Source organism: Sebastes umbrosus, chromosome 2, assembly GCF_015220745.1.
Source record: "Sebastes umbrosus isolate fSebUmb1 chromosome 2, fSebUmb1.pri, whole genome shotgun sequence".
In the NCBI taxonomy this organism is placed as follows: domain Eukaryota; kingdom Metazoa; phylum Chordata; class Actinopteri; order Perciformes; family Sebastidae; genus Sebastes; species Sebastes umbrosus.
Genome location: NC_051270.1, coordinates 3,746,680 through 3,770,972, shown reverse-complemented (window position 1 = coordinate 3,770,972; position 24,293 = coordinate 3,746,680). Strand labels below are relative to the sequence as shown.

General features: G+C 41.7%; 1 protein-coding gene across 2 annotated transcripts in view; it reads left to right on the top strand.

Moving 5' to 3' along the window:
• Positions 1-23,802, top strand: part of sh3gl3a (SH3-domain GRB2-like 3a) — a 29,531-nt gene extending 5,729 nt beyond the window's left edge. Inside the window, exons 2-11 of one of the 2 annotated variants that reach the window (XM_037758842.1) lie at positions 15,735-15,803; positions 16,132-16,204; positions 16,297-16,440; positions 16,772-16,905; positions 18,692-18,850; positions 19,045-19,148; positions 20,342-20,466; positions 20,618-20,650; positions 22,892-22,957; positions 23,127-23,802. In XM_037758842.1, the coding sequence (XP_037614770.1) occupies positions 15,735-15,803; positions 16,132-16,204; positions 16,297-16,440; positions 16,772-16,905; positions 18,692-18,850; positions 19,045-19,148; positions 20,342-20,466; positions 20,618-20,650; positions 22,892-22,957; positions 23,127-23,329 (1,110 nt within the window). In that variant the 3' untranslated portion in view covers positions 23,330-23,802. The remainder of the gene's footprint in view (positions 1-15,734; positions 15,804-16,131; positions 16,205-16,296; positions 16,441-16,771; positions 16,906-18,691; positions 18,851-19,044; positions 19,149-20,341; positions 20,467-20,617; positions 20,651-22,891; positions 22,958-23,126) is intronic. The other variant, XM_037758850.1, reaches the window with a different exon arrangement.
• The last annotated feature ends 491 nt before the right edge of the window (positions 23,803-24,293 follow it).

The following is a 24,293-nucleotide window of genomic DNA, read 5'->3' as shown; positions in this document are numbered from 1 at the left end:
AAATCGTTTTCCACGATTATTGGAGAAGGGCCGAGAGGAACGTAGCTGGATATAATCACTGGCCTTTTTAGATAAATCCCCAGTGTTCATCCTCGCCCTCTAAGTCAATACTGATTAACTGAATTGAAGCATGACCATGAGTCCAAGAAGACGTTTTTCAGATGTCTTATTTATTTGTGCAGCCCGCAGTCCAAAACCAAAACATATTCAGTTTACAATGATAGAAAACAGAGAAAGGCAGCAAAGTTCTCTGGAACTAGAGAATGATGAAATACTTATCACGTTATCAAAATGGTTGTGCAATATCTAAAAATATGACTAATGATGAACAAAAGAAGAAGAACTGTTAGAAAGTATCTGAATTTTGATAAAAAGCCAAAGGTACAAGTCTTTATACATCCATAGTCCATAGTTCCATAGTTAATAACAATTAATCACACATTTTTTATCTGTTCAAAATGTACCTTAAAGGGAGATTTGTATTTTTTTATTACATACTCTTATCCACATGGGAGTAGGCAAATATGCTGCTTTATGCAAATGTATGTATATATTTATTATTGGAAATCAATTAACAACACAAAACAATGACAAATATTGTCCAGAAACCCTCACAGGTACTGCATTTAGCATAAAACAATATGCTCAAATCATAACATGGCAAACTGCAGCCCAACAGGCAACAACAGCTGTCAGTGTGACAGTGGGCTGACTTGACTATGACTTGCCGCAAACTGCATGTGATTATCATAAAGTGGGCATGTCTGTAAAGGGGAGACTTATCTTGAGGTCAGAGGTCAAGGGACCCCTTTGAAAATGGCCATGCTAGTTTAGCATAATTAGCATAACTTTGGAGTGTTATTTAGCCTCCTAGTGTGACATGGTTGGTACCAATGGATTCCTTAGGTTTTCTAGTTTCATAGGATCATAGTTAAACAAACAGATGTGGCACCTTGTGTTTATATACTATGTTGTATTTGTAACAGTCATCCTAAATCTATAAAAGAGCATATACCTTGAGTGTGACAGTAAATGTGAGGAGGATGTATGAGGAAGCTGAAGGCCCAACCAGCCCTGCCTCTATCTATGACTCGATAACAGCAGCACTGTTGTAGTTTCTCAGTTTACTGTGCAAAGTTCACCGTACAGGTGGAACTCACTGGAGCTTCATGACTAATACTCTTGACGTGTCATGTTCAGAAGGGAGGCAAATGTCATAAAAACCTGCAATTACCCCTTTTCTTTGTCCTCCACTGTGATTTCTACTTCATCTGAGTGGGATGTATTCACTTCAGTGGCAGGCGGGCTCTTCACCATTGTATACTCCATAAAAACTACAACGGCAGTTTCACTTTTTCTGTATCTATACAGCATCTGAGACATCTTTGAAGCTACAGTACTTAAATCATATAATCACAACCAGAAGCCCTGGAAGTTTGAAAATATATATTTTGAGTTGGACTTTTAAGTTTAAGGTCTTGAAAGACAGATTTAGAGTTGGCCAGTCTTCTGGTTCAACAAGTGTTTTTTCATGTTGTCACTGATTTCAGCTGATGTATTACGTGGACTTTTTAATAGATTAACTGAAAATCAAACTATTTGTACAATGTCAACAAATGGTGCTTATCGTCACTACCCGTATGTGCTTCACAATGCACTTTCATGTGAAGGTTGTGGTAGACCTTTACTGTGAAAGTGGAAGTGTTGACAGTTTATGGTTAATATGAATGGGAATATTCACTTCCTGAACCTCACCGTTGAGCTCTATATATTTGACAGGACATTTCATTTGGATCTGACCGAGGCTCCTCACAGTGGGTTGGTAACATTTGTTAGCAGTCTTCTGATTTGACCATTTTATAAGGAAAAAACTAAATATCCATTCACAATCCATCACACAACTAATGCAGTATAATCCAAGTCTCATTTATCCAGTCGTATGCTCATCACTTCCCAAACACAAGCATCTTACCTTAAACACAAGGTTTTAGTGAAGATGCATGTGTTTGGGAAGTAGTGAGCCTATGACTGGATAAATGAGACTTGGATTCTGGCAGGACGTGGCTGACGATCGGACCGTACAGTGTGAGCACATAAATCGTGAGCTTTGGCTTTACACCACAAACGATCTACTGGTACAGCAGGAGTAGGAAGTACACAACAACATTTCTATAATCGTACAGTGCATGCCCAGGTTAAGGTTATAAACCTACAGTCCCTATCAGTGGAACAGTCTAGGTTAAAATGTGTCAGGGTCGTCGCCACAGGTCAGGGTGCAGAACTACTGTGCTGTCACGTGCAACGTCAATTACCTTTTCTCTTTAGTAGCAACATGTTATCACTGTAACCTATGTACACCTGCAGCCTGCCACAGAAACTAGAGATAGAGCCGACACCTCGGTGAAAAGAATCTATCCATCTTTAATGACGGAGCGATGCAGGGACTTGAGCCACAGTCGCCTGGCGGTCTAGCTGGCAGCCGTTCAGCTCATTAACATTTCATCAGCTCATCATCATCATTGTGTGTGGCTTCACTGTGACGTGGTTATGCTGGTGGTACAGAATGAGAGAGCTTTACAGCTGAACAGCAGCTGATACATGATATATGGAAACAAGGTGTCCCCTTGAAGGATTTCCCAAAGAGTGAAATATCATCTCGGTAGCTTTTCTTCTCCACTGACAAAAGACCTCGGCTGCGGTCGCAATCCCGCTATTTATGCACAACAGCGTACTCCACATGCACCGAGCTGCTATCTAGCATTAGTATGTAAATGGTAGCTGACGTCTTCGTCACATTGAAAAAGTATTTGTGGGAAACTTTTGCAGAAATAATCAGTTGGGATTCAAAAATCATTTGTGGAAATGAGATTGCAGCTGGCATAACAGACCGATTGTGGCGGACTTGGAACAATAGAGTGCAGAACCGGGGGGATAATAACGGCATAAAGAGCAGTGGGAGAAGGTGAAGTGCAATCTTCAGAAAACAGACCCAGACCTTATTTGTTTCTGGTTTAAGAGCTCCTGATGGAAAGTTTACGGTTTATGCTCTTCAGGGAGACATAGAAATCCAGAGGAAATGAGCAGGAGCAGAAAGGATTATGGGTATGGGATGAGTTGCAATAGCAGTTTCCATTATGGCTCCACTTCTTCGTTGGTAAACTACCTGGATGTGGTCAGCTCTAGTTTGCAGCTCATTTTTTATTAGCAAAGATCAAACCTTGAGGTTACAGGCTTCCCATTTTTAATCTGTTGCTTTCGCTGGTGGAAATGAGGAACTTTGTTGGCAGATTTTATCAGCGGTAGTTAATTAATCGGAATTCCATAAGTAACAAAGTAACTACAAATTTTTCATTATTAGTAGAAGACTATGGAAAACATACGGTATATGTTTTCAACATAAAAGATAGCTAATAGAGCCCGACTCTAGTTCGACCCGATTTATTGGTCAGCCAGTTTCATCGGCTGATATCGGCCTATCGCAGATATATCGGTTTCAGCGAATATTATTATTCCGATGATACTCATGCTCACACGAGTATCGTCACGTTTTCAGAATTATGTTATTGACTTGATACTCGAAGTATTGGTTCTCGTGACATCCCTAAAATCGATATGCTGTTATTCTATTTTGAGTATTGATATCGGTATTGTCCTCGAAAATCCAGCATCAGTCAGGTTGTAGTAGATAGTCTTGACAATATATCAATGGTGTAATTCTTTTACAGTGGCAGTTTTCCCAGTTTAACTCGAGAATAGTGGTTGGAAAAATAAGAAAATTAAATGTAAGTGGTATCATGCTTGCTTGTTTACTGGCTGTCATTATGATTTTGTGTTTCACTCACACCATGTGGCCCGAATGAAGGAATAATAATTCCATTAGATCTGACCAGGGCTCTTCAGCTAACGACGCTACTGATGGTAACGGACGAGTGTGTCCCTGCTCTGGACAGGCCTCTAATGAGCCCATTACCTGGAATGGCAGGTTTAACCCAGGCATGACGAAGGAGGATTAATCCAATAATGTCATGCCACCCTGTCTGATGCCTTGTTTTTTTTCTCTCTTGAGAAAAGATTAATTAATTAGTAAATCTTCTAATTGTCTGTTTTCAGTAGACGACCTTGTTAACTCACTTACAGTTTATCAGGAGATGATTCTCCTGCAACGACAGCTTTGATTCTCTCAAACAGAGCGGTGGTATATGGCTTCGTAGGTTGGGGTTGGATACATCTGCCTGTCTGTTTTAAAGGGAAACATAAACAATATAATGGCTGTATTTGAAACCTCATACTGTACTAGTAGTACGTACTGATTTGGCCAAAATGTAGCATGTAGTATGCGAACAAAAGCAAAATCTACAGTATGCAAAAAATACCAGATGTCATACTGATTTGGAAAAAATCTCCAGTATGCATCGGACCAGTCTACCTCGCTTACTGTATCCCACAATGCAAAGCGCTGGAACGGTACAGGCTGCGGTTACAACAACAGCAGCCAAAAACAGCTAGTTTTTTTTTATTTTTCGTAGCTTTTTCATCACTAAATTCACTTCTTCAAAGAGCAGCCTCTGACGGGGCAGAGAGATTCCTGCTGAGACAACATGACCTTTTTTAACATTACTCTAATATCTGTAGGGAGATCAGTCCACTGTTCTGTTGCTGTAACTGAAAAAGCAGTTTGAGTAAATGTTGTCGATCAATGTTTTATATTTACCGATGATCCTGTTTGTCTCACTTCACTATGAGCTGTTAGAATAAATAAAATCTGCAGTATCTTATAAAGTAAACAAACATAACAAACAACAAAATAAAAGTTTTATTTTTCAATATTATTACAATAGTGGTACGAGTTAGTTTTTTTGTCCAGTGCTTTAAGAGCTGGTTTAAAGGCTAAATCCTGGTCTAGCATACTGCTAAATACATCGCTTTACCATTTCATACTGCATACTGCGTTCGTCAGTAGTATGTAGTAGGCGGTTTTGAATAGCCATTAACAATACAATGTCTGCTAGACTGCCTGCTGCCTCCTCCTTCCTGCACACACTGAAACTTGAACACATGAAGAAAGAAGTTCCACCCACAGGTCAACAACCCTGAATACCCCCTCCACACACATACACATACACACACACACACACACACACACACACACACTAACAATGGTGTTGGGTAGATAGTGTGTGTGTGTGTACAGTAGATGGTGAATGAAAGGCTCTTTTCACTGTGTTATCTAACCAAGGACATCTCAAGCTTTTCAACTTCCAGACCTGATAAATGGAGACACGAGACACTAAAGGTTTTGTACCAATAACACGTATGGGAGGGATAAAAGGTTTTGCTTTAGTTTGTTATGACGGATGAATGGACAGACAACCCAAAAACATAATGCCTCCAGCCACGGCTGTCACCGGCGTGGAGGCATTATGTTTTTGGGTTGTCTGTCGTTTATCCGCCGTATGTTTGTCCGTATGTACATACGTCACATTCTCGTGAACGTGATATTTCAGGAACACCGTGAACGGAATTTGATGAACTGGTTAGATTTTGGTGGTCAACGGTCAAGGTCACTGTGACCTCAAACAACACATTTTTGGCCATAACTCAAGAATTCATATGCTAATTATTATGACTGTGACGATTCACCTACTTCCGATTCGATACTATCGCGATACAAACGTCTAACAGGACAGATATGGATGTAAACTGCAACTTGACTTGTTGGTGGAGGCATACAACCGTGAGGCACTAACTCTAGTTTAGTATTGAAGTGTAAAGCTGTATACATGTAAATGCAAAGATAACATTGGTTAGAGTCTTCAATCTCCTCTAGCTGGCGTAAAATGAACCGTGACAAACTATCCATCACTCAGCTTGGGAACCCATAACGCCCTTTCATGGACCCTGAACCCGACATTGACAACACTGTACTGTGTGTTATTGAGCCGGTCATACAATCAGCTGCCAGCTTTTCATTGATCCTATCAAATCAATGAAGAGCAGCTATCTGTACCAAGGGTGTGTTGCTCTTATTAGATAGACACACGCAGCTGAACCCGCTGTAACAGAAGACTACGTAAAGAGATTGGAATTCGTAGCAGCTTTGGGATGTATTCCTGCCTTGTGTTATCTTAGTGTCGTCAAGGTGATGTCTCTGCTACTGTGAAGGATTTTCCCCTCAAACAAAGGATAGTTAATGTGTAATACGAGTGTGGCTGCCAGTGACGAACCCAAACACACTCGTCATCCAACTCTGTACCTCTACTGAGCTTTTTAGCCTCTATTAGCTCATTGTTTGTGATCAGCCTTTGTGCTACTGCGTTAGCCTTTGTTTTAGTGTACATTTAGAATATTTTCACCGCCTTACCTTGCCGTCAGACAGACCGTTCCGACAGGGAACTGAAACTGTTGTATCCATCTATGCTCTCGCCAAAGCAACCAGACTCCATTGGAAAAAACAGTAATTTTACCTCGCAGAACACGGGGGGTTGCTGGTCTACCGCTGCTTCAATCGGTTAGTTTGTTAGTGCTATTGTGTGACTTTGGTGAATACAAAATAACCAAAGTAACACAATAACACAAACAGAATAACTGTTCGAGGCAGCGGTAGACCAGCAACTCCTGTGTTCTGCGAGGTAAAATTACTGTTTCTTTCAATGGAGTCTGGTTGCTTTCCTGTCTGCTTCTCCAAACTGGGGACGTGCCGACCGCCATCTACTGTAGGTTACACACTGACTACGGATAAGTACCTCATACAACACCACTTCAAAACACCTGAACTATCCCTTTAATATGTCTGTACACAAAAATGTGAGGAGAAATCAAATTTCAGTAAGAAACTACTAAACAGACCTCCTGTAGTGCCATTACAAAACAGTGTTATCTCAGATGGAAATCATCGGGAGGCTCCAGTTTCCAACTCATCCCACCCACCACTGAACAAACACACTCCCGCTCAAAACAGCAGGAAGGTCATAGCTCAATCCAATAATAGGAGCTACCTGTTGTTAAAATTGTCTCAATATTTTTGACAACTCTATACTAAACTGCAGTATACAGTACATACTGAGTTCCTCAGCAGTATGAAACGGTTAAAGCGAAATATTTTGCAGTATGCTAGAAAAGGCTTTAGCCTTTAAACCAGCTCTTAAAGCACGGGACAAAAAAATCAAACAATACAACTTTGAATTGTTTTTTATTCTGACCAATGTTTGTTTACTTGATAATATACTTTTAGCTGCACCACCCCTTAAACTATTTATTCCAAGAGCTCATGACGAAATAAGATATATCCCTCCAGATATTAGAGGAATGTTAAAAAGGGTCATGTTGTCTCAGCAGGTATCTCTCTGCCCCGTCAGAGGCGGCTCTTTCCCTCGCCTCTTGCCTCGCCACTCTGCTGCTCTCTAGCCGGTCTGTGATCGCGAGCTACGCCCGCGGGTGATTGTGGAGCTTCTCAACTCTAAAAATACAGATAATCTCAGGTTCCTGTTAATTTATAATGGACATTTGTGTTGTGATATTTAAACAAACTATCCGTCAACAAGGAAATAAAAGCCTCTCGTCTACAGACCGGTCTCTAGAGAGCTCCAGTCAGCTCATAGCGGTCTGTGAGCGTGACCGCCCGGCTGGCGAGGTAGCGACCCCGGCAGGTGCTAGCTATCTGTCATGGCAATTTGTGGAGCTTCTAAACTCCGAAAACGTTGGAGAGAATGTTCGATTCGCCATCTTATATTGTAAAACTGTAAACATTCAAAATCTACACAGTTGATTTCTCGCCTCAAAAATGTTCAGGAGTGAATTTAGTGATGAAATAGCTACGAAAAATGTAAAAAATTTGCTTTTTTGACTGCTGTTGTTGTTGTTGTCTGTATCATTCAAGCGCTTTGCATTGTGGGATACATTAGGCGAGGTAGATTGGTCCGATGCATAATGGACATTTTTTCCAAATCAGTATGACATCCAGGTGTTTTTGTCATACTGTAGATTTTGCTTTTGTTCGCATACTACATGCTGCGTTTTGGCCAAATCAGTACGTACCACTACTATAGTGAGGTTTAGAATACAGCCTCTGTTCTGTCCCCTCTTTGCCTCTCCAATACAGCTCCTTTGGGAGACATAGTTAAACAATATGGTTCTGCTAACACACACAAACCCACAGCAACAATGCCTGTGTACGTGTGTGTAGGCCAGTGATTCAGCTCCTCGAGAGGTTCCACATTGTTTTGAAGGGAAACTGCTGTTTACTCCAGTAGGCTGTTTGGTTTGACTTCATGTCACTTTCCCTCCTATCAACAGCATAGCTGAGGGGAAAGTGTTATCTGTGACAGACTGACAACGAGTCACACAATGCGCACCAAACAAGCAGAGTATCTCACTCCTAACCCTCTGCATTCTTCTCCTCCGTCCAGCCAACCTGGAATCCCGCATTAACTTCTCCACACTAATTTCCCACAAGATCCACCAACACCACCACGCTGTGAGGCTGACGGGAAAACAGTCCGTGCCGAACATTAATCTCAGCATTGCATTAATTAGTGTGAGCCGACATTAACACCCTGCAAAATCGGAATAATTGAATTAACCTTGCTGTCTTTAAATCCAACCTTCCTTATTAGCCTTGGAATCTAAAGGCAAATCTCTTCCAAGAGGTTAAGACCATTTCACTTTTTCATGTTCGTGTTTAATGAGATTTACTGGAAAAAAAAGACTTTATCTCAATAATTAGTTTGATAAAAGTTTAGGACTTAATGGTAAATAAAATGTCTTAATGCAGCAGTAGGCAGTATATTTTTGGCATCATTGGGCAAAAATTCCTTAATAACCTTTCGGCATATTGTAATTCAAGTGTTCTGAGAGAAAACTAGACTTCTGCTCCTCCTCATGGCTCTGTTTTCAGACTTTGGAACATCTAGCCCGTGACGGGAGACTTTGATCAATCACAGGTCATTACAGAGAGAGAGCGTTCCTATTGGCTGTGCTCCGGTCATGCGGAACTTGGCGTTCCTTCACCAGAAAATAGGCATTAACGTAACATAATATTGATTCATATTTGATCAGCGCTGCCTAGTTTGACCGTTTCGTCGGAGTTCGAGAGTGATTGACAGCCGGCTCTCATAGACGGCAGCTGGACAGCAGACCTCAGATCAGCTCTGACTGCTTGTTTTCCTCCGGTCTGTGAAATCTTGCAAATGCCGTTAGGATCACCGGAGGACACAGAGGAACTTGATTTTTTTTTTCAGGTTACCCGTTTCATGTATTACTGTCAGGATATAGCGACCGTTTTATAAAAATAACTTTTTGTAATCATATTTGCTCCAGTCTCGCCTACTTCAGCTTTAATTATAAGGATGTTTTTTTGCGATTTAATTAATACTTAACTGTTATGCTTCAGCCAACTTGAAACTGAAATACTACTATTAGTGTTAACATGTAGTAAAATGACTGAACAACAAACTGAACAGTGAACTGCAAATTGCAGCTTTGTTGGACTCCCAAAGTCGAAAGCCGAAATCTACACGTGTGACTACGTCTGGTTTTCAAAATAAGAACTGTATATACAAAATACTTATATGGAAATAAACAGAAGTATAAAACATTACATGTCCTGTATAAATTAAAAAGAAAATACCACTAATTTGTTGAGGGAAATGTCTTTATTCTTTGGTTTTTGGGTTGCTGGAAAAAATGTTATAAATAATTCCTGACAATTGATCCTGATATATTTGACTTCAGGACATCTCTGACTACATACATGCTGAAAATCAAACATTTTTACTGTATTAATTTAGATATTTTCCAAAGTAAAAGACCCTAGAAGTGTATGATTCAACTTTTCCCCATGGTTTAGTGTTAAAGCAGTTCGAATTGGCACCCAAGTATTGTGATAAATCAGGAGATAGGTGAATCGTCCCAGCCCTACTAGATATGGTTGTTAGTGTTGGTAGTGACTATAGTGTTATTTTTGCTTATAGAAATTAAATTTTAAGTACGTGCAATAAAATCCCGAGCCACAAGAGCCCTAGTAAAGTATTGAAACTCGTAGGGAAATGCTCTATGATAATGTGTTCTCCTGTAAAGGTGTAATTGTTTTGCTGCTGGGCCATCATTGTGTTTGTTTAGACTGAGCAAAGTGAGCAAAAACGTGTGCGCTCTCTACAAAGGAAGGAACCCACCTGCTCCCCCCAGGCCTTTCTGTAAAGTCCTGAGTTCAGAGCACAGGAAGAAGGAACACACAGATCCAACAACACAATCACACAATCAAAGAAATGACTGTAAGCCAACATGCAACGCCGGTGGCGTCTTTGATCTGGGATTTAAAAAAGAAGCAAACTAACATCCTGACGGCGATGCTCGCTGGAGAGTCACGTCAAAGCACCTCGATCTGAACGTTTTTAACTCTCAGAGTGCCTGTTGAGCCTTTGTATTTCACTCTCAGTTCACTGCTCAGGATAATTGCAGCTCTAAATGTGTAGATGCGATGCCGTCATTGTGGATTAAAAAGGGCCAACACCAGTTATTTGTTGCCTCCAGCTGTCACCTGCTGCTGCAGCTTGTACTAATGCATCTGGCCCCGGAGCACGTCATCGTCCCAGTGAGCTCTGCTGCTGCCCCTTTCATTTAAAACACCAGGTTTTTGAAGTCAAAACTACTGTGTTCTTTAACCCTCTGAGACCCACAATGGTAGTAGTTTTAGTATTTTTTAGGGGATTACAGGGGGTCTTTAGGGGGAGACAGCAGGTCAACAGTAGATGTCACATAGAAGTGGTGTACATCATCTGAAAGCTGAGAACCTGAAGATTAATTTGAGATGCAGCTAGCACTGTGTGTCAAGTTGTTTTAGTCATAAGACAGAAATAAAGATGAATTAATGAAGTTGTTGCAGCAATTTTTGGGTTGATGCCATTTGTTACACACATTTGGTGCTAAATCTAATAATTTTTTACCACTCGAGAATTGATAAAGAAATGACCAATAATCCCTCCAAAATACCACATTAAGACACAAAGACCCTGAGGAACACCATAGAAAAAGCCATGCTGTGATTTGGTTTCAAAAACTTTTGAAATTTTTTGAGATTTCTGCAAGAATTGCATTTTTCTGCGATTAGATGGCGAGCACTTCTGTTGTGTAAACTGCTCAGAAACACCCTTATTGTCAATCTAGCTAGGAAAGCCATCCATCCTCTGAATGCTCTAGGTCTCTAGTTTGTGGCTGTAAAGTTTCATGAGGCTGTGATTATCCTAGAGGTCACCACAAGGTCATTTTATACAGTGAGGTCAAGTTTTAAAAAAAATGGTCTCACTACAATGAAATGTCTCCTATGGGGACTAACATGATCACACATGAATACAGTTGGGCTCATTGGATCCACAAGAGTCTCAGCTTTACAGTGATACCCAATTTATGTAATTCCAAGACTGTTTGTACCCCAGTATGCAGAAATATTCAAACACACCATTTTAATATATTGGCGAAAATAACACATGTATACTGCATGAATAAAACGTTCATTTAGTTATTCAGTGAAAACATGATCTTAAGTCTATAACAGCCGCTGACTTGATGGAGCAGACTGTAGAGATGTACAGTGGGACCGTCCTGCCCCCTCCTCTGTCCTAGAAAGGCTTTGGCAGCCAGATTGGGCTCATTTCTCCTCTCAGAGTCTGCTAATTTTATCCAGGCTCTGACCCACTTGGTGCCTTCGACTCTCCTACTGCCGGCAGCTCTTGTAGTGGAGCCTTGGACACATTCACACATTCACACCACCTGTACCTGGGGCAGTATGGCTCTCTGTTTAGATTTGCCAGGTTGGCTGAATAAACCACCGGTGCTTGTATTCATGAAACTACTGAATGGTGAGGATTTGACTTGTAGGTTGTCGTAGCATCAATAGTGATGGTACATCTGATTAAAGTGGCGAGTTTATTGTGAAACTAAGTCGTTGCAATGCTGCAGTCAGGGTTGATTTTACACCAATCAAACTTCCCATGAGCTTGTGCAACAAACTGCACTTCTCTTATTACCGGACCACATTTCTAAAATGTTTAGCAGGGCCGGGACGATACACCTATCTCCCGATTCAATACTATCACGATACTTGGGTGCCGGTTTTGATATATATTGCGATTTTTGTTAACTTTTTTAACACTAGACCATGAGAAAAAATTAAGTCATACATTTCTATGGACTTTTACCTTGGAAAATCTCGAAGTTAATACAGTAAAAATGTTTGATTTTCAGCATGTATGTAATCAGAGATGTCCTGAAGTCAAATATATCAGGATCATTGTCAGGCATTATTTATTAACTCTTTTCCAGCAACCCACAAAAATCAAAGAATAAAGACATTTCCCTCACAAATTAGTGGTATTTTCTTTTTAATTTATAAGGGACATGTAATGTTTTATACTTCTGGTGAATATAATCCAATCAATCTTATTTCCATATAGGTATTTTGTATATAGAGTTCCCTTTGTTAACATATTATTTTGAAAACCGGACGTAGTTACACGTGTAGACTTCCTCTAACTTCTCCAAGGTGGTCTCTAGCTCTCCCGTCAGCTCCGTTCTCTTTATCCATCCATGGTCAGCTCCATCGGGGCCGTTTGAATGCATTTAACATAAATGTCAGTATCTGGGTGCTCTATAGTTGTAGCGTCGGCCCATTTGACCACGGAGATGAGAGCAACGGCTGGCTCGACCGTACGTTACCGCGATACGATAACGTTTCCTGTCCATGACAGAGTTAGCATGCAGCTTTAGCCGTGATGTCTAGCTCTGCTTTTCCTGTCAATGTGTGAAACCCAAAGTGTTTCCATCCATTACAGGATGTGTAGTGTTTACCACGCTGGATTTAACATGTGAGGGTGCAGGTCGTATCCATGAAGACCCTCTGCTGTTTTCTACTTTGTCGTTTCGGCTCACTGCGGTTTGTTTTGGTCGACGGATACGGAACAGATATGACGTCATGTTACTCAGACTACAACAATAAAAGTGGTAACTTCCTTCTACCTCCACACAGACTCAAATGAAGCAAATATATTGATTCTTGCTTTAAAAAAATCTATTTTAAAATCATAAAAAAATATATTTTTTTACCTCCCTGGTGTTTAATTTGTGTCTTAACACACACAGCTGTAAGACCTTCACTCAGTTCTGTTGTTTTGACAGTTGCATTCATCAAGATAAGACAGAGTTGTCACATCAGTGAAGTAAACAGAAGCTGTGAAATTCATTCAATTCTTGGGAACTGCTGTGTTCTTGCTCTTTACGACATTTCAAATCATCAAACAAAATCATGCTTTCCCAAAGCCTCAGTCGTTCTGTACATCGTTTGCTGATCTAGTCTCATGGCTTTACATAAAGCCTGGCAGCAGCATCACTGACTCCAGCGCTGCTGTCGTCATTTACCGACACAAGACAATGCAGCATGCTGGAGGTGATGACCGCAACTTCCTGCCCTACTCCTCTTACACCCCACCCATCAGGCTCAGCGTCTTTACTCAGCACCAGGCTGTCGGGATGCAACCAGGAACATGTTATAATGGTGTTTATATCACTCTGAATCACAGTGAAGTGTCAGCACAGCTGCACTGCTGTTTAGCACCGAGATACAGTAGCTGTGAAAAATCACAAGACAGTATTGTGTGTTTGTGTTTGACTGAGGTATGACCCTGAGAAGAAGGGGCGTGTAATGTAAACAGCATATGTTACATCTAACCCCTACTAAATTCAAGCATCACATAAACATAATGTTTCTTGCATTGCGTGAAAAATCCTATTAAAAATAACAAAAAAACTAACTTTGTTTGGTGCATGAAACCTCAAGGAGACTCAGAATTAGTAAAAAGGTGTGAGTAACCCACTCATACAGATGTATAACCTGTCAAGGTACTCTTAAACAAAAAGAAGAGTCAAGACAACCTGTCCAGGTAACTCTACTCCACATGGTGATGTACGTCCCCGAGTATCACTGTAATCACTGATTCCACCTCTAGTCCTTTACTTACGCAGTCAGCGTAGAGTTTATGAGTAGTAGACTGAAAAAGTCTCAGGAAAAAGAGGTGGCTGTGGTTGTTCCCTTTTTAGGTTTTTCAAAGTTAGTCTTGGTTATGCAGAAAATCACTGAAGAAGTAGAGGCGGGCTGGTAATCAGATGTTTTTTCCTAACTGGCCGACTGCCCTTAATCTCTCAGTATTAGTCCACAATTTGCACACAGAATTTTAATCCTCTTTAAATCTACCAGGGAATGATGTCAATGTCCCATTCTTCTGTTTGAAACACCATTTCAAACGATGCAGGGCCAATAGCATGTTTATTAATGTCCTCATATCATATAATAGCAGTTTATGAACCGAAGCAGTCAGTCACCTAAACAACTAAATGCAAATCTCTCACTCCCACTCATTACGATGTGAATTTATAAAGTATTGTTACACTGCATTAGCTTTAAATCTGAATAAAAAGAAATGTGTGGACAACCAGGTCTTCTACTTAAACTTGATTTCTCACCTGAAAGGGCACACCTCCAGGGGGACAGGCTGTCGGGACATGTTTCAGACTACAGCTCGGGATATATCCTGACCTCAATAACTGGTCTCTCCTCATTAATTCATGGACACACACTAGAGAGAGTGACGGCAAGAAGTGAGTGAGGAGATATGAGGTCGAGCTGCTACTGGAGGGGAGAAGTATAGTAAGCAGGGAGTGAGTGAGGGGAAAAAGGTCTTTTTCAGGGCAGCGGGGCTGGAAATAGGACAGTGGCGTGAAGTGACGTGTGGCGGTGCGTCAACGAGCCGCCAAGTGTGAAAATGAAAATAATAGGGGCAGCTGTTTTGACACAGGCCGTTCAGCGCCGGTTTGTGTTGGCCTTAAAACCATCTCCTTTAAAAATGTAGTAATTATACTTTTTTAAGCAACAGTACTTTTACTTCAGCAACATATTCCAGTACTCGTTCTCTCCCTGCCTGTGTGTTTCTGCGCCCACTCACCCTGATGGTACCTTAAATTCATGATTTGTCATCTGTCATATGACACATTTCTAACAGTGATATTGAGCTGTGTGTGAACAGAGAGGCGTTCATAAAGAAACCAATACGGTGCCTCCATTTACCTTTTTTTAGTTTTGTTTTTAAAATATTAACTTGGCTTCTCAATGTGTTCTTTCTGAGTATAAAGAAAGCATAGTGTGAATATAACACTGGCAGTCATTGCGTCACTCTGGTCTGTAGTCATTTAGATCACTGAAAACATGTAGTCCACACTGGAAATCACTCCAACAAAGACGTACCATAAGATAAGTTTGAACTACGGTTCAAAATTATATTCAACCTGAAATTGGATCTGTCTCAATGTTAGTAATTAGTTGGGGGAGATCTTGTCTTCCTGAGCTTATTTGTACCCCGTCTGAACAACAGAGAGAGACAGATTGTGAGGATGATGTCATCTAGAGACAAATCCTGATGATGCTCGACGATGAATAATGGAACAACTGGTGGGACGTGGTCGTGGCTACATTAATGTTCAGATACAACATATATGAGCCCACAGAATCACTCACTAGCTCAACATCATTACACCAACTTTGAAAAAATTGTCCTCTGATTCAGAGTAAGGATGCACGATTATGGCCAAAATGATAATCACGATTATTTCGATCAATATTGCGATCAAGATTATTCATTGATTTTAGTGACAACATAGTCCTCCATCATTGTCTCTCTGCTCTCTTTGTGCAGCTACTCAGTGAGAAGATCAGCGGGGCCGAGGGGACCAAGCTGGATGAAGACTTCATGGAGATGGAGAGGGTGAGTTCAGTTCAGCAGTAAACTCACAGTGGATGCATAGTGTTACACGTGGTAGTACGGGGGTTGATTTCATCAGTACAGGCAGGACTGAAAGTCCTTTTCAACTTCTCTTCAGCTGATTAAACACGTAAGAGGAGGTGGGACTTTGGTGATGGTCATTGATTTCCTGAATTTTAATGTCACAACAAACAAGCAGAATGAAGAACTATTGCTATAGACGGGTTTCTGTGCAACGTCATCACAGAGATGTGCACACAACTTCGGGGCAGAGCCGAGCTGCAATCAATATCTCTCCTTTTTTTAAATGTTTTGTTTTGCTCCTTTTTAGAAAATTGATGTGACCAACAAGTCGGTGTTTGACCTCTTGTCCAAAACAACAGAATACCTCCAGCCTAACCCAGGTAAAAAAAAGAAAGAAAGATGAATCACATTATTTAGTTTCAGCCACTGTCTTGCTAAATGAGTTCAGTATATTCACTGTTTTCCTTTGCAGCCTCTCGAGCCAAACTGAACATGCTGAACACGGTGTCTAAGATGCGGGGCCAGGTGAAGACCACTGGGTATCCTCAGACCGAAGGCCTGCTGGGAGACTGCATGCTGCGATACGGCAACGAGCTGGGAGACGACTCCGTCTTCGGTACCGATTCTCATCTTCCAGAAATTCTTAGAGAGCTGCTGCAGAGGCGTACATGTATATAGATGAGTTTCTTATTCAACATCAGCATATGGGGAATCCCTGCTGTTTGACTGCTGCACATTTCAAGAGCAAAGTATGTAAACCCTTTTATGCAATAAAAGCATAGAAGATTTTAAAATGTAGCATTTAAAAACAACATTACATCACAGACACACAGCAGCACGTCTGTGACACGGTGCACGTCCTCAAGATGATTTCTACGTTTCAGCGCCCCGCTGCAAAGACCACAGGTTAACTGACGAGGTGTGCTTTGTCTCTCTGTGTCCTGCAGGCTGTGCTCTGGTGGATATGGGCGAGGCCATGAGGCAGATGGCGGATGTGAAGGACTCCCTGGACATAAGTGTCAAACAAAACTTTGTTGACCCTCTGCAGAATCTGCAGGACAAGGACCTCAAAGAAATCACGGTACATCACAGCAGCCTGTGTCCTATAGCTAAACTCATCAAACACAAGTGTGTGTTTGCAACATGGGGGAAATGTGACAACACTTCCAAGATGTGCCAATAACTGTCTGCTATTAGGCCAGTGTAAATGTTACCTTTAGTTCATTTACACAATGTACGCAGCTTTAGGTTCATTTGATCCAACTATTAATACCCCGCTATAAAAATACTCTGTTAAAAGTAAAAGTCCTGCTTTCAAAAATGTTTCTTACAGTTACTGTGAGGAATTTTAACTGGTTATTAAGCAGTCTCAGTTAAATACCGATGCCTCCGTTTGACCTACATCAGTAAACAAGACCGTCAGCGAGAGGATTGACTATTTCAGAAAGGAGGCTAAATAACGCTCCAAAGTTGAGCTGAATTTTAGAGAGGAAAAACTGGCATGGCCAATTTCAAACGGCTCCCTTGACCTCTGACCTCAAGATATGTGAATGAAAATGGGTTCTATGTGTACCCACAAGTCTCCCCTTTACAGAGGAGTCTTTATCCCTGTTCAGACCTGGTATTAACATGCGTCCTCAGTGATCGGATCACAAGTGGACAATTTTAAGTACGTCTGTTCTCACCTGGTATTAGAATGCATCTCCACATGCGTCTTCAGTGGTCACCTGTGATTCGATCTCACTTCCCCGCTCTATAAGCAAATAAACACGTAGTAAACACACGGCTAATACAGCAGCCGTTGTGATGTAATATTACATGACTGTCAGTAGTAATATCCTACGTATTCGTGAATTCTGGTACATTGTATTAACATCAAAATAAAAGGTTATTGTACCGGCAGTCCCCATGGACCTTCGCGCCGCCGGCACCGCTGCTTTTGCCAGACAACAGCGGGGTACAGAGCTCCAGAGAGAGATCAGGCGGGTGGTTGGGTGTCAGCTCCGCGCAAAGCAGCGGAACAAAAACACTGACACATCTCCAACAGTATGACAAATCCTGGTGATCCCGCGGATCCCAGCTGGACATCAGATGAGTAGGCAGTCCTTAATGTGGCCCAGGACGCATTCACGTACACACTGCTACAAGAATGTGGACATATGTGGCCCAGACCACCTCTGAATGTGGTCTTTGAGATCCGATCTCAATGTGTCCTCAATGCATCTTGAGTGCGTTCACACCTGTACTTAAAGCTGTCCACTTGTGATCCGATCAGTCAGCACGCATGTTAATACCAGGGCCTTTGTCTAGGGTCATTGTCCAGTCAACTATGACCCTGATGAAGACCTATGTTGGTCGCAACACGTTGGTCATTTTAAACAATCATTGCCATGTAAAATAAAGGCATTTTAATTTTGTTCAAACATTACAGTGTGCCTTGGATTAACCTTGAGGGAGACTTGCATTTTTGTACTTTTTTGAGACCATATTCCACCCAGGTAATGAGCCCTTCACAGGATTTAATAAACATTGCGGTTTTCACTTCAGTCCATGAATTCATCAGTCATAAACCTAATACCAGCCTCAATATATAATACCTTTGCATTCAATGCTATGTGATCAATTTTGTACACAGAGGTCACATTCATAGGACGAAAAAAGAATGAATAAAATGTGCATTTTCCTGCATACTGCATGTAAAGGGTGTGTGAGATTGCATTGTTATCATTATCATTATGTAATTCTGTAAGTATATGCCAATACATACAGGTCATACAGTATATCCAGAATGTTTGCAGAAGAAGTGTGTTGTAAACAAAGAACCAAACAGGATATATTACATCGACCTGTTCCTCTTTGTGTTGCAGCACCACCTGAAGAAGCTGGAGGGCCGCCGGTTAGACTTTGACTACAAGAAGAAGCGTCAGGGGAAGATCCCAGACGAGGAGATCCGGCAGGCTGTGGAGAAGTTTGACGAGAGCAAAGAGCTCGCCGAGAGGAGCATGTTCAACTTCCTGGAGAATGATGTAAGAGAGACAGAACTAGTTCAACCCCACTCTGAGGTAGCAGTGGGTTTTAGTCCTCAGGAGTGATTTTGATACATTTTAATAACAAAGTGTAACGTGCCAGAGTTTGTTTTTTTAAAAGGAGTTATGTCTCTCTGGTGATGGAGGGTGAGTTAATGTGTGTGTGTGTGTGTGTGTTGTCTTGTGGCCAATAGGTGGAGCAGGTGAGCCAGCTGTCGGCGCTGATCGAGGCGGCCGTAGAGTACCACAGGCAGTCCTGTGAAATCCTGGAGGAGCTCAGTGGAAAGCTGCAGAAGAGGTAAGGAAGGCGCTTGAGGCCACACTTCAATCTGCTGTCAGTAATTACTCCGCAGCGTCGGTCCCCTGTGGGAGAATCACTACCTCACACTGGTTCTGCTGTTCAAAGAGTAATTTCACACAGAGTGGTTGAGACACTGAAAGCATGCCGGTGGTGACGGCAGGATATTTAGAAACTAAGGTGTCTACATACTTGAATGAATGTGGTACAGGTCCACCTACATGTTCTATGTCATTTTGGAGGCACAGTGACGGCGTGTTTTTATTTTTGTCAATGCGTGGGTTTAGCCCGAGAGCAGCTGAGACTAGTTGCTATCATACTAACTGTCTTAATACCATGGCCAATGAGACACCAGCATTTCATTTCCAATACCCAAATTGATGAAAATGATTGAATGTTTTGTCTATAATTTAAAAAGAAATATGCCAAACTTGTCAGATGTGTATTTATTAAGGCTGTCAAGCGATTAAAATAGTTAATCATGATTAATCACACATTTTTTATCTGTTCAAAATGTACCTTAAAGGGAGATTTGTCAAGTATTTAATACTCTTATCAACATGGGAGTGGGCAAATATGCTGCTTTATGCAAATGTGTATATTTAATATTGGAAATCAATTAACAACACAAAACAATGACAGATATTGTCCAGAAACCCTCACAGGTACTGCATTTAGCATAAAACAATATGCTCAAATCAGAACATGGCAAACTCAGACTTGACTATGACTTGCCCCCAAACTGCATGTGATTATCATAAAGTGGGCATGTCTGTAAAGGGGAGACTCGTGGGTACCCATAGAACCCATTTTCATTCACTGATCTGGAGGTCAGAGGTCAAGGGACCCCTTTGAAAATGGTCATGCCAGTTTTTCCTCGCCAAAATTCAGCGTATGTTTGGAGCGTTATTTAACCTCCTTCGCGATAATGTTTAAAATCCAACGTGCTCTTGCAACATTACCGACCCTAGCTTTAAGACATAAACACAGAAAAGAAAACAATTTATATCAGACTTTGAAAATGGATCACCAGATCTCACTTCTACCTCTCAGGGCCTCCGCAGGTGTGGAAAGAGCAGCAGCAGTGTACTGTACGCACGGTCGGCGGTAACGAGACCGAGAAGGTGGAGCTAATTCAAAATAATGATTTGTTTTGCCTAATGGAACAAGTGTGTTTTTCACTCTCTCTCCAGGATATCCACAGCCAGCAGCCGGCCCAAGAGAGAGTTCAAACCAAAGTCCATCATGAGCAGCGTGGAGATGCTGGACAACAATCAGCACAACGGCCTGTCCTACAGCTCCTCGCTCAGATCCACCGGTACCGCTGACACACACACACACTTACACTACCGCACATACACTTTATCTCACCTCTTCACTGCTTCTGCTTCCTCTTCTGTAATTTGCTCCATCTTCATTGTTTGCTTTGAGTTCTAGCATATACTTTTTTTTTGTGTTATCCCTTACAGATATCCAGATCAACCACACAGTCAATGGGAAAAGTAGGTATTCTTTTAAAACAGTGTTGAGGCGTTTCTCTTCCCTCACCACATGCAGATTACCGTCTACACTGTTTTAGACTATTTACATCTTTTGACCTTAAACCTCTCACTTGTTCCCCGTCCACCGGTATCCTCCCGACAAACCCTTTTAGTTAGCGTGTTGCTTCCTTTTTGCTTTTTAATGATAATTTTCAGCTTTAAGATCTGACTTACCAGCAGTTTGTCATTATTACCAAAAGTAAAAAAGTTACACAGTGGTTGGCACTAAAAAAAAAAAAAAACATTTGACTGTAATGATAATTATTTTTGAGAACAATTGTTAAGTAATGTGGATTTTATATCACTAAACATAAGCTAATTAGTGTTATTTCTAGATCTGAGTAAACTGTTTAACCCTTTTTATCATCCATATTATTTTCTAATATCCTTAAATTTACATTTTCTTCAATAGAAAATGATATTAGTTAAATGCCTAAATGAAAATATCTAATATAAATTATTTTATTAATTTTTAGGGCTAGACGCAAATTTGTTTTAACGCCACTAATTTCTTTAACGCATTAACGCAACTTGCGTTTTTAGGTTGTAGCGGGCTCAGTTTTAAAGCTAGAGTGAAGATACTGGTATCACATGAAACTAAAAAATGAAGGAATCCATTGATACTAACTACGTCAGACTAGATCGTTGTGAAGGAGGCTAGATAACTACCCAAAGTCCGCAACATTTTGGCGAGGAGAAACTGGCATGGCCATTTTCAAGGTCCCTTGACCTCTGACCTCCAGATGTGTGAATGTAAATGGGTTCTATGGGTACCCACGAGTCTCCCCTTTACAGACATGCCCACTTTATGATAATCACATGCAGTTTGGGGTAAGTCATAGTCCAGTCATAGTATGCCATGTTATGATTTTAGCACATTTTTTCTAATAAATGCTTGTATTATTTGTAGCAGACATCATACAGGTGAACATTTTCTACAGATATTTTTTTTTGGCCGTCCAGATCAAACAGTCAGTCCCTAGGAAATGTATAACAGAAAGCCTTCGTTACAAACTGAGGTTATGTAGTCACAGATTAGTCTTATAGGGTTTATATTTGTTCTGTGTTCAATCAATAGTTTTGTTGTTAATGAACTTCCAAATAGCTGCTGCCTCCTTTGCCTGTGTGTGTGTGTGTGTGTGTGTGTGTGTGTGTGTGTTCAGGGTTCGATCTATTAGCTGCTGTGCTCTTATGTGAAAGTTAGATTCATGCTTTTATTGAGGATGTGGCCAAGTGCATTAAGTGGAGTCGCTGTGGTTACAATCCTCCGGCACACTGATACGCTGATAAGCAGGTGAAAAGGAGATATAAGTCCACGTCTTGTCCGTGGCAATATCTGAGAAAACGTTGGTGCCCTCTGCTGGCAAACATCAGACACAACGGGTGTACATGCAGTATGGAGCGGTACACAGTAGATTAACACACTTGCCAACCTTGAGACCTTAAAAAGAGGAAGGATTTCAAAACCAAAGAGTTTCAGAGACTTTGTTTCCTGCATTGTGGTGACCTAAAAAGAGTGAAAGTAACAAAATCATAAGCACTCTGCAACAGCATTTCTATGTTAAACTTTTAATTTTGCTTTTAATTCTCAGTAAAGAAAATGTAATAATTCGCCCCTCTGCCGTAACCTTGACGATGAATATCTGGCATGAGCTAATCATCATTTTTTATTTATTTTTGCTTGAGTATTTCTTTCTGTTATTATTTATAGTATTTCCATTTCTTTCTCCGTCTCTCACTCACTGAAGGTCCTTTCAGACAATATGTGACAACGGCACCACTGCATTCTGAAACACGTTATTTCCAACGGCTTGAACCGCGCCATGACGGCTTTTTGCTATGTCGAGTAAAGCCCAAATTCAGGCGCTGAACGCTATGATGTTGAACCCAGCGGCGAGCATAGACTGCTCTCTTCCGCCGAGAAACGACATTTAGTGTAGCTCTATTGTCGTTTGGGTGGAAACAGTCGGGACTATACACACTGTTCAGTTCCAGAAACAGGCTGAGATAACTAAAAGGGAAATACGGGAGAATTGTGACCCCGGGGAGGAGATGATATTGAAAAACGTGAGTCTCCCGTGAAAATCGGGAGGGTTGGCAAGCATTTAGATTAAAGAGCACATTTGGGAACTGAGTGTGTGCATTGTTCTGTGTTGTCTTGTGCTCAACAACCATCTTCATTTGTCTTTACATCTCACCCAGCTGATCATATAAGCTCTGTTCCACTGTCATGGCCTGAGAGCCCCACCACCAATGGCAATATTCACCGTGAGTAACACACACTGACTCTGCATTCACATAAATCAGCCCTCAAAAGATCAGTGGACAGAATCATTAGTAGCAGCCTCATACACTTCATCATACCAGGTAGGAAAGCAGCCGTTTCTCCTCATCAGTGTGCAAGGAGTCATTTCTGTAATCTCTTCCTGCGGTGCAGAGTCGGAGGTGCTGGACCAGCCGTGCTGCCGCTCCCTCTACGACTTCGAGCCCGAGAACGAGGGCGAGCTGGGCTTCAAGGAGGGCGACATCATCATCCTCACCAACCAGATAGACGAGAACTGGTACGAGGGCATGATCAACGGCGAGTCCGGCTTTTTCCCCATCAACTACGTGGACGTCATCGTCCCCCTGCCTCAGTGAAGACCGACGACCTCGAGTCCTCCAAAGACTGCGTGAAACGCACGGGGGGTGGCGGCTCAGCCCGTTTTCAAGCCGAGCCGGAGAGGTAGTAGATCTGTCCCCCAAGTTGACTTGAGATCAAATTTCGCTGATTACATTGTTTCCTCTGTTGACATTTATGAACCTGAAGCCAACTGAAACCCAAGCCATTAAGCGGGACACTGCCTGGTCGGATCCTCTCGGTCTGACCGCGGTGAAAATGTCGTCTCTTCCCATCAGTCCCTCACAAAGACGCTGCTCCCTGTTCATGCTTGTTGCCTCGTTTTTACCCCCATCACCACAAACTGTATGTGTCCACAGGGACGTTTTTTTAACGCGAGGGATTGCCTTGCTTCCCAGCGTTGAAGGCTTGATGGGCTGCCACTAGACACCTGATTGGACGAACGCTTTCCCTCCGTGGGCTGCTGCTCCTGCAGCTTTCAAACCGGAACCAACATGGCGGCTCGTTTGGAAACTTTCCTGTCTTATTTAACGGAAACAGTTCACCAAAATGTGTTTTTATTTATGAGAGCGATAAGCCGTGCAGTTGCTAAATCTGTCTTTATTTTAAATCAACGTTTAGTTTAAAGGTTTCTCTGGAGTTTCGAGAGGCGGCGAGTCGCGTCGGACGCCCGTGATTTGCTTAAAGTAGCCTAGACGTCAACTTTATGCAGATGAGGAGCGGCGACGTGACGGACAGTCTCTCAAATTTCGCTGCCATGCTACCAGAATGCATTGCACAGCTGCTCACATAGGCAATGAATGGGGAAGCGTGGAAAGGACGCAGCCTGTGGACACGTTCCCTCGAGGCTCCTTAGCTTTGCTTGACGTTCACCACTGGACATCAATTTCTAGTCACTACATTTCAGGATATTTCCCATCCCAGTGTCATACAGTTACCCCAAAACACGATAGAGGCTTTGTGTTTGATTCACGAATCCCATCA